The sequence below is a fragment of the Macaca thibetana genome, chromosome 5, assembly GCF_024542745.1.
Source record: "Macaca thibetana thibetana isolate TM-01 chromosome 5, ASM2454274v1, whole genome shotgun sequence".
Classification (NCBI taxonomy): domain Eukaryota; kingdom Metazoa; phylum Chordata; class Mammalia; order Primates; family Cercopithecidae; genus Macaca; species Macaca thibetana.
The window spans coordinates 69,948,691-69,964,038 of NC_065582.1; the positions used below are offsets into that span (position 1 = coordinate 69,948,691).

Genomic DNA, 15,348 nt, shown 5'->3' on the forward strand with positions numbered 1-15,348 from the left:
GATAATAAACTTCTGATTTGATTCATTGTGTAAAAAGTTTCGAGAGTAAGATTTGAGTCACATTTATGACAAGAGCTCATAAAAGGTTTTAGGCAACTTCCATTTGGTTTTATTTCCTACCATCTAATTAATATGAATTTGGGGGTTCTTTGCTTGCTCGGTATGGAAAAGGATATCTTTGTGAGCCTAAGTGTCATCTGTGGAATATGTAAGTTTGAAACAACAGGTGGTATTGACATTAGTGTTTTCCAACAGTGATTTTGGGATGTCCACCAGGGTTTCTTCATATCTCGGGATGCATTGTATAAGTTTAAAAGCAAAACTAAATTCACTCTTGTTAAAAGGGTATATAATACAACTCATTTATGAGGTAAGAATTTTTTGTGTAATAAAATGTATAGGAAATAAGTGATGGGAGGATAATAAAAGATTTTGGTGAGAAGGGGAAGATACGGATGTAATGTAAAACTCAGGCTCTTATCATTGACTATAAATTATTGGTTCCAATGTTCATTGCATTTTCCTTGGCTGTGACTTTCTTTGAAGTGTGGAGGGCCTGTTGTCTTTCATTAATAGCTTTGTAAAAGTTAAATCAACTGAAAGACTTCAAGAGGGCAGCCAGGTTTTCTTCTGATCACTTCCAGGTTTGCAGGGCAGTTAGCAAAGATACACTTGTACATCAAAGTGGAGAGTCCAGATTATTAGTACTTGTGGTCAAGGCTACAGATACTTCAATGGAATTTGTTTCTGTTTTGTTGTTTTTGCTCAGATGGCTATGATGTAATTTAAACTGTTCTCTCTCTCTCTTTTTTTTTTTTTTTTTTTTTTTGAAAATTTAGTAGGATTCTGTCAAGAATGTCATTCTAAAGTATTTGTTTTGGCCAAGGACTTTTAGTGTTCATGGTGCATGTTGCTGGCCTATATCCAAACCCAGTTAAGACCCCTCAACCTGTGGGCTTGTATCACCAAAAACAACCTTTTTACTCTTATCCTTTTTCTGATTCTCTTGGCTGACCTTTGTGAGGAAATAACAACCATTGCTCCTTAACCCAGCCCTTTGACTCCATTGGAATGAGTACTAAGAGTGTAGTAGATAGCAAATTTTTAGATATGTTGAAGAGATTTTGAAATGCTTCCATGTGCATTTTCTAATTTGACTCACACATCAACCCTGTGCAGTGAGTAAAGGAGCCAGAAGGCTTTTCCCCTATTTAAAAATGAGGAAGTTGAGGGGCAAAAAGAAGTTAAGTTGACGGACCCAAGGACCACTTCTTGTCCTATTCATACTGCAAGCTGAGGTGGGGAGTCTTAATAACCTGTTAATACAGCAGCCCATTTTTACCACTGAAGATTTCAAACTCCAGTGAAAATGAACTCCAGAGAAGTTGTAATTGTTTTAGCATCAGATCCGTGTAGTGCTGTAGCTGGAACTAGAATTATCGCCTGATTGTTAGTCTGATACTCCTGACTTTATACTCTGCTGAAGGCAGTCAGCACCTTACACTTCATAAAAGGCCAGAACGGGTGCTATTTTTCTTGTTTGATCAGGGATAAAATGGAAACTCAGGGGAAGAAAATTGCTTGGTGCTAGTCACACATCCTATTAGTAACAAATGCTAAGATTAGAACCCAGGACTCATGGCTGAAAATGCAACCTCTCAATGCTTTGTAATCCCGACAATTTTTATCAATTAGTAAATCTCCCTTTTATAAGTAGATTGCAGTTTGTTTTGTTGCTATGCAATACATTATATGGGATGGTTTTTAGAGCAAAATGAATGAATTTGATTTAAGGAGATATTTTATGCTCTAGTTTTACTGCAAATTATGAATCCAAGTGCTTCCAAAAGGTTAAATTATCATACACAGGATTACAGTGTGGTAGTCCTTTGTGCTCTCTCAATGATAAAATGAGTGATTTGATAGCCTGGAACTTATTAGTATGATGCGTAGAACTTACCTTCTCTTTGTTGCCTATCCACCAACAATTTCAGTTAGGAAAAGCTATATAGAATGACTGGAGTGGCCAGATCAAATACAGGATACCCAGTTCATCTTGAATTTTAGATACTACGTATACTGAAAACTTATTCATTATTTATCTGAAACTCATTTTTAGCAGGCTGTCTTTTTTATTTGCTAAATGTAGCAACTCTGGGGATGACTTTTTCTCGAACACATTTATTATACTTCTTTTCAGTACATTGCTTTAGACTTATAAAATGTGACCTGTTTTCAGAGAAACATAGACATGTTGGAATTTAGTTAGTTTTTTTTTTGTTTGTTTTTGTTTTTTTTAATGGACACTACCCTTAAGAAATAGTCCTTAGAAATAGTGTTTTCACCTTAAGAGAACAGTGTGTGGTCCTTTTATGACCTAGAGGTAAAATATTTTATGTGAACATGTGTCATAAGTCATCTTTCTCTATGCCTTCTCTGCTTGAATTTGACTTTTATTTCCAGATTCAGCTAGATGTTACGGAGTGCCTTCTTCATGGCAAGCACTGATGCTCTGGGAACTTTAATATTCTTAATAGGGTATAGTACCTGGAATAGGAAACCTGGATTTGATTCCTAGTGTTGCCACCAAATAGCAGAATGGGTGTGGTTCAGACATTTAATTAGCTTCATATTTTAGAAAGTAGGTTCATTAATGCCTGCCTCACCAGGTTTAAATAAAATTATGTTTTGTTTTTTTTTTCAGTAGCACTAATGTGAGTCTTTTTCAAAACCCCCTAGAATTAATAAAAGTAAGGGAAAATAGAGATCCTATCTTAGACCATCAAAGCGATTACCCAGTCAGAACTACCACTGAGGTTTCTGGATTTCCATCTGTTGCTTTCTACTTTTATATTGGACATGTTCACAGTCATCTTTTCCATTACTTATTTGTGTACATTTACCTAACTTCATATGCCAGGAACATCCAATATGTATATAACTTCTGAATACAATATAAACTTTTAAGTTTGAAAGGAAAGATCATGATGATTTTTCTGGAGTTACTCATTATTCTGTCCCTGGCGCCCCACATAGTACCTTGTGGAAATCTCTGTCTTATGAGAATAATTCATTCCAGAAGAAAAAAACAATTAAAGTTAATTCTATCAAAATAGAAAAAAAGTTCATGGGAAGGTTTTGATTAGAGCTTTATCTTGAAAAATAGAACCACAGATTATGAAAATAAGTTTATATTTGAGCTATTAATAATAAAATTGAGATTGTAATGACACTCTGCTAATTCTTAGGATGAAACTCTGCTAATTCTGTTACAATTAATTGTAACAGAGTGTAGCCATAAACAATTATCTTCAGTTCATGTTTGGCTTTTGCAGCAGGATCATAAAGAGAATTTTTTTCCCTAAAATAGTTTTTTGAATTAATATTCGAAGGCTTCATCAGTTTTGCCCAAGGGGCTTTCTTAATTCAGAATATAATTATTTGACTAATATTCTCTTTGTGAGTATCTGCTATGTCATTATCCTTATTGATTGTTTCTTCAGTTGTTAGCTGGTCTTTAATTGGGCATAACTCTTAATTGTCATGGCTTTGTGTAACATTAGAAGGATTCTCCAACATCATTTTATCTATATCTAGAAAATCTATATTGTCTTAGTCCATGCTGGCTGCTATAACAAATAGCTTAGACTGGATAATTTATAAACAGAAATTTTTTGCTCACAGTTTCAGATGCTGGGAAGTCCAAGATCAAGGCACTGGCAGATTCTGGTGGAGGCTTCTTCCTCACAGATGTCAACTTTGATGTGTCCTCACAGAAGGGCAAAAGGAGTAAACAAGCTCCCATAGGCCCTTTATAAGGGCCCTCAATTAGGTGGTTTTTCCACTGATTTAAAGAAATACCCAAGGCTGGGTAGTTTATAAAGAAAAGAGGTTTAATTGGCTCATGGTTCTGCAGGCTTTACAGGAGGCATGGTGTTGGCATCTGCTCAGCTTCTGGGGAGGCCTCAGGAAGCTTTCAATCATATGGAAAGTGAAGGGGAAACCTGCATATCATGTGGTGAGAAAGTTATAGCAAGAGCAGGAGCAAGAATGAGAACAAGGATGGGATGGTGGGAGGTGCCATATACTTTTAAACAACCAACTTTTAAACAAGGATGTGAACTCACACATCATGAAGGGGATGGTGTGAAGCCATTCATGAGGGATCTGCCCCCATAATCCAATTACCTCTCACTAAGCCCCACCTCCAACACTGTGGATTGCATTTCAACATGAGATTTGGAGGGGACATCCAAACTACATCAGGCACTCATCCTATTTATGACAGCAGAGCGCTCCCAAAGGCCCCACCTCCTTAATACCATCACCTCCAGGGTTAGGGTTCAAGAGATGAATTTTGTAGGGACATACATTTAGACCATAGCATATGTCTTATATAAGAATTTTAATTTCAATTTGCAGGTGATTTGTATTTGCATAGAGACTGAAGTATTTTTTAAAAATCACTGGAGTATAGATATTAGTCTTAAGAGCAAAGGCCCACTTCATTCAGCCATGTAGATTGTGCACTGCAGAACTCCAAGGAATGCTCAAAGGGAAAGATGTGTGAGAAATGATTTAATTTTATTTGTGATTGGTTCATCAGTGATTTTGATGTTATGATAATGTTTTCCTATGCAAGCATGTAATTACAGGGATGCAGATAATCAATAATGTGGTCATGAGAACTCCCTTTCCCTGCCACTGGTGGTTAATACAAATTGTTGATTGACTGAATATGCTACATCTGCTTTTCCTATGTCATTTAATATTGAGTTAATGTCTCTAAGAAAATATCCATAAGCAACATTTATGAGACAAATAGAGTAATCACAAACACATAATATAGAATTTTTAGACACTGGCTCTGCTTAAGACATGTGCTGCACCAGGCACTGCAAGGTATACAAGCATACATTAGTCGTGGTCAGTTGTGAGACTTACACATCCAAGGGGTGATGAACAGTAATCGCTAAAACACAATGTTGATTTTCTGTAATAAACACACCAACATTTAGATATTCAAAAGACTGTTGTACCTTTTGATGCTTCAGGAACCTTCATTTATTTATTCATTTATTCCATTCAAGAAATATTTTGAGGACCTACTGTAGGTGATAAGCATTAATCTAAGTACTGGATATGCAGCAGTGAACACGTAGCACTAATGAAATATCTAGTCAGAGGGGATAGATGATATAACAACAGATTGATAAACAAGAAAAATAGCAGATAGTGAGAATTTAAATTATGTAGGATAAGAACATGATGTGTCAGGACCACTTTAGTTGGAGCAGTCAAAGATGACTTATTTGAGCAGGGGATGTAGAAGCTGATCAGCCATGTGCCAATGAGGGGAGAGCATCCCAGACAGGGCAGTTAGAGCTTGGTGTGCTTCAGGAGCGCCAAGGATGCTGGCATGGGTGAGAGGAACCTATTTGTAGGGGATTACAAGAGCTCAGGTTTTATTCTCAGTTCCATGAAAAGCCAAGTAGGATAGCTAAGATGTTGACATACTTTGCTAAAAGTTTACTGTGGCTGCTGTGTGGAGAATGGGATTGCAAGGGGGTAAGTATAGGATCAGAGAGAACGGTTAGGGGACTATGGCAACAATCCAACTGAGAGATGGTGGGGTTTGGACCAGGGTGGTAGTAATGGAGATAGAAATAAATAAGCAGATTGGGATATAGGTTTTTGGAAGTCAGGTTGACAGAACTTGACTGCGCAACTGAATGTTAGAGTTGAAGGAAATAGAAATTTAGAGTAATTCCTACGTGTTTGGTTGGACTAACAGTGGAAGTGATGGTCCTCCATATGTGGGAAAACTGGCAGGGAGTAAGATGAAGCAAGGTGAGATGGGTAGGGTCTTAGGAATTCTGTTTTCACCATTTTAAGTTGTCTAGATATCCACGTGGAGTTGTCAAGTAGGCAGTTTAATTTAAAATTCAAAAGAAGATCTCCATTTCCCATTGAGAAGATAAGAAATAAGTTGGGGCTAAGTTTTAGGTTTGTGGCTGAAATGGTTAAAATGTCTATTTTTATATTGATTTAACACTTCAGTAACATGTCCATATTTGAAATCACATCGGATATGTTAACTTAGACATACTACTTTTTTCCTGTCTTATCTTTTCCAAAACAGTTTTATTTGAAAGCTTCCTATGCATTGTTGGCAGCTTCACATGCAGTTTTAGCATCAGTGTCTTTGGCACTATTAGTGCAATTCTGGGGGCTACATAAGCAAATCCCACAGTGTGTCACCTTCACTTCTAAGGTTTTGAGATACTGAATTATTTTAATTAATGTATGTTGTCCTCACTGGAAATTTTGTCCTAAGTCACAGCATGCATCCAATAAACATCGGGACAATTATATGTTTTTAAAAATCTGTGTAGGTATACGCTTGTGATTTGTACAATACACTTACCTACCACATTGCTTTCATGCTTCTTCAAATTTGTAATACCTCTTTATTAGGAAGTCAGTCAATTCATAAGGCCTGTGAGGTTGTTTTCCTTTAAATTACTCTTTGGATATTTTTTAATTTATTTTTTAATTGATAAGAATTTTATGTATTTAAGGTGTGCAGCACGATGCTTTGGTGTATGTATACATTGTGGAATGGCTAAGTCAAGCTAATTTGTATATGCATTGCTTCATACTTATCTTTTTTTGTGGTGAGAACTCTTAAAATCTTCTCTTTCAGCAATATTTAAATATACATTATTATTAACTATAGTCACCATATTTACAATGGATCTTTTGAACTTATTTCTCCTAAACTTTTTGAAGATTTTTATAACTGTATCCAACTCTTGAAATTATAAGGGAAGTAGCATTTTTATCTTTTCATTTTGACCCGTTACATTCTAGATGGGGTATCATTTCAGAGTAACGTATATTTAACAAATAATACATCATTGTTCAAAATGAAATAATTAGGGGAACATCCCGTAAATGAAAGACTTAGCAAAGACTCAGAAATAAGACAGTGTGTTCTTTTTAAACTCTTTTGTTTTCACTTAATTAATTCATATCATACATATCAGTACACATAATCATGTTTTAATGTCTGCCTAGTGTTCTCTTGTATAAATGTGCCATGATGTATTTAGTCAGCCTTCTACTGGTGATACTAGGTTGCTTCTTATCTTTGCTATGAGAGCAAACAGTACTTACTATATACAGTAAATACCCTTGTATTTCCTTTGTCACATATGTAAAATCTCTGGAACAAAGGGTAGATACATTTAACATTTGTTAGATATTGCCTACTTGGTCCTCCAAAGAAGTAATATCAATTTTTTTTTTTTTTTTTTTTTTTTGAGACGGAGTCTCGCTCTGTCGCCCAGGCTGGAGTGCAGTGGAGCGATCTCAGCTCACTGCAAGCTCCGCCTCCCTGGTTCACGCCATTCTCCTGCCTCAGCTTCCCGAGTAGCTGGGACTACAGGCGCCCACCACCACACCCGGCTAATTTTTTGTATTTCTAGTAGAGACGGGGTTTCACTGTGTTCGCTAGGATGGTCTCGATCTCCTGACCTCGGGATCCACCCGCCTTGGCCTCCCAAAGTGCTGGGATTACAGGCGTGAGCCACCGCGCCCGGCTGAAGTAATATCAATTGTTATTACAACCAAAAACATTGGAAAGTGACTACATCCCTATACTATCTCCAAAATAGTACATTGTCTAACTTTTTTATCCTGGCCTTTTGTTTGGTATAAACAGTCAATTATGTCATTGGAGATTTGAGATTACATTGTTTTTTGTATAGGCAAATTATTTGAAATATCCTCAGTTATAGCAAGTTTTTATCTTTTGAAGGTAAGTTTGAGTTTTCAAAAGGGTCATGTCTTATCAGAAGATAGAGAATTAAGTTAGCTGTTACCATAGATTTTTTTTTGTTTTTGTTTTATTTGTTCATTTTGGGAAGAGTTAGTGAGAAACAAGGTCTAATTTTTAGATAAAATTAGTATTTTCATTTGGATTATAAATTGTTTCAGAAGTGTTTCAAAAGAAGAGTTCCAAAAATGTCTAGAGTAATGACACCATTAATTGGTGTAAGATTACAGCGTTCTAAGGGGCATTATTTGAATTGAACAACATGCTTTGGATTGTGTATGATCTGGTATGTTTGTTTTAAAAAGTGACCTACTGTGACGGCTTTAGCTCAAATGAGTTGCTTTCATAGGAGGGTACATTAAAAACATAAATGCCTTCAGTTTTCTTGGACTGCATTTTTAAACTTAGATAAAGCCTACTTTAAAATAGTCGTAGATAATCTAGAAAAATAGATCCTTTTTTACCATTATTAAACAAACATTATTGGGATAATATTTACAGAAGTCTTTTTTTCTATACAAGATTAAATTATTTGTCTCTTTCATTACTCCTTCTAAACTTACCTACTTTTGCAATATAGATATAACTATCTAAAATAGGCATAGTAGCAAGCCAAATTTAGACAAATATTTGTTTTAGTTTTCAAATATTTAACTTCAGAACAAGATATGTGTTTTAAACATCAAATTAATGTACATATTTATATTTTCATAAAACTATTGGCAAATTTAGTGTCTTTTACTTTTTAATGTAAGCTAATTTTGAGAGAAGCAGACTTAATGCTTGCTATGCTGCAATCAGATATATAAAATTACGTATATAGAAGTCAGCCTTTATTAAGATGTTCATTAAAGCAATTGTCCTCTATTGTTTTCCAAAATAAAATTGTCTTTTTGTTTTTGAGGGAGAGAGAGTCTCACTTTGTCACCCAGGCTGAAGTGCAGTGGTGCAGTGGTGTGATCATACCTCACGACAGCCTCGAACTCCTGGGCTTAAGCAACCCTCCTGCCTCAGTCTCCCGAGTAGTTAGGGTCATAGGCACATGCTGTCATGCCCAGCTAATTTTTAGATTTTTTCTAGAGACAGGGTCTCACTTAGTTGCCCAGGTTGGTCTCCAACTCCTGGCCTCATGCAATCCTCCCACCTCAGCCTCCCAAGATGGTGGAATTACAGGTGTGAACAACTGTTCCTGGCCAAAATAATATGTCTTAAGTAAACCATCTTGTTTTTATTTTCTATGACATATCAAATTATTGTCTCGTCAGTTTACCATGAGAAGATGTTTAGGAGCTTTCAGGCATAGCACCCTTTCTCTTCAAGTATCTAATGTTTCTGCACGTTCTGTTCTGCAGAGAAATGGTCAATGCTTGGTTTGCTGAGAGAGTTCACACCATCCCTGTGTGCAAGGAAGGTATCAGAGGCCACACGGAATCTTGCTCTTGTCCCTTGCAGCAGAGCCCTCGTGCAGATAACAGTGCCCCTGGAACACCAACGAGGAAAATCTCTGCCTCTGAATTTGACCGGCCTCTTAGACCCATTGTTGTCAAGGATTCTGAGGGAACTGTGAGCTTCCTCTCTGACTCAGAAAAGAAGGAACAGATGCCTCTAACCCCTCCAAGGTTTGATCATGATGAAGGGGACCAGTGCTCAAGACTCTTGGAATTAGTGAAGGATATTTCTAGCCATTTGGATGTCACAGCCTTATGTCACAAAATTTTCTTACATATCCATGGACTCATCTCCGCTGACCGCTATTCCCTGTTCCTTGTCTGTGAAGACAGCTCCAACGACAAGTTTCTTATCAGCCGCCTCTTTGATGTTGCTGAAGGTTCAACACTGGAAGAAGCTTCAAATAACTGTATCCGCTTAGAATGGAACAAAGGCATTGTGGGACATGTAGCAGCACTTGGTGAGCCCTTGAACATCAAAGATGCATATGAGGTAAACAGGGGACCCTGAGAGCAGGACAGGTGCTGGGGAGGGTACTATGGCTGGGGCATTGGATAGCAATCATGAATGGTGGGGGTATTTGAAACTGAGATGTAATAATTTGCATACTTATTTAAAACTGGAATGTAGACTAAGAATTTTCCCATCTTTAATTGCCAGAGTTTCTTCACTGGTGGTTCAGCTGAGGACATGAGCCTTAAGGAAATCTCATCTTGTTTTTCTCCTTAATGATAATTTAATATAGCTCATCTCATGGTTATATTCTCCCATCTTTTTATCTGATCACTATGCATATCCCCATCTATGTTATCCCCACATGAACCTCTTAGAATTTTCCTGAGATTCTAAAATGATAGGTGCAAAAACAACAACAAAAAGAACTTATAGTCTCTTTTCATTCATTCATCCAATTAATCATATTCATTCAAAGTCCCATTGATACCAAAGTCTGGTTTTCTTTCCTTCTATCCTCTCTTTCATTTTTTAAACAGATAAACTTACAGATATCTTCAAAAAAGTGGAAATTTTTGCTCTAAAAGTTTTCAATGGAAAGATTTGTTATTTCTTCACCTTTTGCTATACCTATGCACAAGTCTTTAATTAAGGGCTTAAAGGTTACACTGTAAGATTCTTCAAATTTCCCATTTAAAATAATCCCTTTTATTAATGGAATTTTAGTTTTAAAACCAAACGTCTTAACTGAATGGCACTTTATATGTTTATGAGGTATCTTACAGCATCTTGATAGAACAATTGTTCTAGCTTTCTACTGTGTGGTACACTATAAAGATTCAGTAGTAATTCTGGCTCAATTCATTTAATTCAGAGAGTCATAGCTGTTTTATTGTGTTCCTGGTGCCTTATAGTGCCTGGCACATAGGGCTTACTAAATATTGGTTGAATTAAAATAATAGTACATGCAATAGATAAATAGCATAGAGAGTAGGTCATAACAGATGCCAAGAAAAATGTGATAAGGTTCAGAGAAGCAGGATAGGACATCTAGTGGGAAAGATGGAGGAAGATTTTTTTTTTTGGAGATGGAGTCTCACTCTGCTACCCAGGCTGGAGTGCAGTGACGCAATCTCGACTCACTACAACCTTTGCCTCCCAGATTCAAGCGATTCTTCTATCTCAGCCTCCCGAGTAGCTGGGATTACAGACATCTGCCACCACGCCCAGCTAATTTTTGTATTTTTAGTAGAGATGGAGTTTCACCATGTTGGCCAGGCTGGTCTCGAACTCCTGACCTCAGGTGATCCTCCCGTCTCAGCCTCCCAAAGTGCTGGGATTACAGGCATGAGCCACCGCACCCGGCCAGAGGAAGATTTCTCTGAGGGAGCAATGTCTGATACAGATCCTGGAAAATTTGAATAAATTGAATAAATTGAGATTTGTGCATGGTGAGATCCAGAGGTAAAGAGAAGTTAGAAGAGATAGGAAAGTAGGACCATGTAAATGTGTAGATAAGAATCTGGACATGAAGGAGCTGTGGGAGCACAGCCAGGAAATTACTGAGATCTTGAATGCCAAGCTGAGGAATATATATTTGGTTTAGAAACATGAGGAGTAACTGAAGATGTTTTGAAAGGGGAACGAGTGTGATTTAAATTATGCTTTGGAAGGATTAATTTTACAGTAGTCATAAAATGAATTAGAGGGGGAAATGCTACAAGTTGGGAGGATAGAAGATTATCTTAATAGTCTAAGTATGAGGAAGTAAGGACCTTAACAAGGACCCTGACCTTAAAGATCAAAAGGAAGGAATGGATTTCAGATGAAGAAGTATTAGGTTGGTGCAAAAGTAATTGGCATTACTTTTAATGGCAAAACCATGATTACTTTTGCACCAACCTAATAGAATCTGCTGAACTTGGCAGCTAATAGGAGATGCAAGTGAAGGGGAAAGAGGAATTGAAGATGACCAGGTTTTGAAGTTCGGTAAATGAATAATGGTACTACTAGTGGGTAATACCGAAGGCCGGGATTTGGGGTGTGATAGTTCATCTAGGTTAAGTCCTGAAATGTTTCTTCAGAATCCATTCTGTATAAGCAATGCATTCAATTTTGATTCTCTTGGAAAAATTTACTAGTCTTCATAGAATATCTCCATGACCTCTTTGAGCTCCATAGTAACTTCACACTGTAGCAGATTCCAAGAAGGGTATTAAGGACACAGCTGAAGGATTGCTGCCAAGTTTGCAGAATCCCCTTCCTGTCTTAAGTGACAGCTGGGTATCCACTTTTCAATGGCACTATGGTCCCATGAGTACAGTAGGATCGTAAATATTCTCCAGCTTTGTTGAGAAAGCCTTTATTTGTCTTCATGGTCCTAAATGTCTCCAGCCCTGCGAATTCGTCACTTACATGCATTTTATTTAATCTGCCTACCATCTTCAAAGTTTTGACAATATCTTTTCTGTTTGGCATTTGATAATGATTTAATTCTTGTACTATTGTTTAAAACAGCTAATGTCCTTGATTTGCATGGCTCCTGGGGTGATGCCTCTTAGCCTGTGGATTTCTCATGTTGCTACTTCAGCTTTGGTACCCTTGATCTGTATTTATGGTAGCCTTGCAGGAGTTATTTCATGTCCCAAGAATTTCATTAGAACTTGTGGAGGTTGATGTGTGATCTAATTTACATTGCGATCTAATTTATATTGGTATTAGCAGTGGAAGTCAGTTGGCTAATGGATAATTTATTACTAAGCACCATCCATAATTTGAATAATTAAAATACTGTGTTTTTTGAAAGTAGTCAGGATATGAAAATATATTCTAATGTTTTCTGAGTCCTAGCTCTTTAAGCATGCATCTGTAAAAATGACACTGTATGGCAGTATTTCTTAAGCTTATTTGACCATAGACCACTTTAAAGGATGTAATGTCACCGTGGGAAACCAAGAGAGGTGTCTGTGAAACAGAATAACACTCAGATTGATGCTGAGAATTTTTTAAAAAGTCTCATAAAGTTAATTATAAGAAATGACGTATATTTAGTTCACTTTTGAAACTTTGTAACAGAAAATGATATTAAGTGTTATAAATTTGAAAAATTCTATTGTTTTATTAGTGATAAGATAACATATTCATATATTTAAAATACAAGACAAGATCCACTACTCAGACCAGTGATTCTCATGTAGACCATAAATACCAATGAAAAGATTAGTTGGTAAATGCTACACGTACATTGATGTTCAGTCACAAATGGTCTCATGCATCAGCCCACCATCATGCAACTACCCTGAATGTGCCACACCATATATGTATGTATTTATTTATTTAGTTATTTTAAGCCGAAGTCTCACTGTGTTGCTCAGGTTGGAGTCCTGGATTAGGTGATCCACTCACTTCAACTGCACGAGAAGTGGGCTATGGTCCTGAGTAGGTGGGACTACAGGTGCATGCCACTGCAACCGGCTTGGCATGGCATTTATGAATAACAAGGAGATATTAACACATTTATTAATAAAATATTCACACTTATACTAAGAAGCTATTAATAGTAAGATGTATAATCAGAACTACTAAATAAATGTGCTTGGTATTTTCCTTTTATAGGAAAACCAGATAACATCCAGTAACTACACAGGATTGCCCTGAACCCCGTTCCATGTCCCAAGGAAGTCTTAAACCTTCCCATGATTTCTATGCCTTAAGGATTTACATTGTCAAAACATCTCTCCTTCTCCCAAGTCAAAACTCAGACTCATGTGCTGTTTCCACTCCAGGACAGACACTCCATGTGAACCATGATTTCCAGAGAGAAAACTTGGAGGGTCTTAGGGAAGGGTCAAATTGCCACTTATGTGGCTATGACCATGTAGCTATTATTCCTTCCTTCCCCACTTCATCTTTCCCTTTCATTTTTTTTTTCTCCAGAGAAACAAATTTTCACCTTCTCTCACCATGCGGGACTCACTTTCTACTTCAACTATTTATCAATATATTTTTCTAAAGAAATACAAACTGTTTCAACTGAATTTCAGATGATTATTTCCAGATGAATTTTAGAAGAAAAAGAAAACCCCTAGCAATTGTTGTAATTTAGACAAACCTCCTAATCAAGGTGTAACTGTGCCACTGGAAACACAGTTTGGGAACTGCTGTGTCTATGCTTGTTCAATGTTTCAGGCATTGTCTTAAAAATTCCACTCTGTGGAAGAAAACCAGCCTTATAATTTGTCAAGTCATCTGTGTTGTTTCCTTTTTTAAATTTTCTGTTATTTTTATTTTGGTATAATTTTAAACTCACAGAAAAGTTGCAAGACCAGTATAAGAAACTACCATATACCCTTTACCCAGATTCTCCAGTTATTTTTTCCCCCATTTGCTTTATCGTTTCCTCTCTTTCGCTCGATAATGCATATAAGTAATATATGCTTATTATTTCTGAATGATTTAATAAGCTAAAGATATGTTTTTACTAAATAGTTCAGTGTATATTTTCTAATAAGAATATTCTCTAACCCAGTCATAATAAAATTATCAAAATCAGGAAATTTTATATTGATACAATACTATTATCTAATCTGATACAAGACTATTAGCAGTCTACAGTCAAAATTTCATCAGTTGTCCCATCCCATTAATAAGCTTTAGAGTTATTTTCCCCCAATCCAGGATATTATTCAGGATCCCATATTGCACATAGTTGTAATGTCTCTTTAGTCTCCTCTCCGTTTGAAACAGTTTCTCAGCATTTCTTTATCTTTTTAAATTTAGACATTGTTGAAGGGTACAGGCCTGTTATTTTGTAGAATGTCCTTCACAAATAGATTCAAGCTAGGCCCTTTTAGCTGGAATACCATATATGTTAATATTGACACCTTAACTAAGCAACAACTAATTAATTCTCCTGTTCTTTGACACTGCAACCCAATTCAACCCAATTCAGTTCTGATTCTTAACTTCATGGAGTTAGCACTGACCCTACATGTTAAGGGCTCAATCCCACAAGCCTGCCCCAGCTTTAGACGTCAGCCACAAGTGGGATCCCTAGGCTGCCACACTTCTTCCAGACTGACTACCAATTCAAGGGTTCTAGTGACCCCCGCTTAGGTTCAGTAATTAGATAGAATGACTCACAGAACTCAAGAAAGCACTACACTTATGACTACAGTTTTATTAAAAGGTTACATACAACTCAGGAGCAGCCAAATGGAAGAGATGCATAGAGCAAGGTATGGGAGGTGGTGGCGGGTGGGGTGGTGCGCAGAGCTTCTGTGCCTTCTCCAGAATGCCAGCATCCCAGCACATCAGTATGTTCACCAGAAGCTCCCCTAAACCTCCTTGTTCTGAACTTTTTAATTGAGGCTTTATTATGTAGGTGTAATTGATTATATTACTGGTCATTGGTGAGTGGATTCAATCTCCAGCCGGTCTCCCCTCTCCAGAGGTTGGGAGTGGGACTGGAAGTTTTAAACCTCTAATCACAAGGTTGGGTTTTCTGGTTCCCACCCCTAATCCTGAAGCCTTCTAGGGCTCACCTCATTAGTGTGAATTCGGGTATGGTTGAAAAGGGCTTGTTGCAAATATGGAATTACACTAGC

General features: G+C 37.0%; 1 protein-coding gene across 3 annotated transcripts in view; it reads left to right on the forward strand.

The window, feature by feature from the left end:
* PDE5A (phosphodiesterase 5A) overlaps positions 1-15,348 on the forward strand; it is a 125,625-nt gene that overhangs the window by 12,121 nt on the left and 98,156 nt on the right. For all 3 annotated transcript variants that reach the window (XM_050792344.1, XM_050792346.1, XM_050792345.1), the window contains exon 2: positions 9,193-9,781. In XM_050792344.1, coding sequence (XP_050648301.1) covers positions 9,193-9,781 — 589 coding nt within the window. The remainder of the gene's footprint in view (positions 1-9,192; positions 9,782-15,348) is intronic.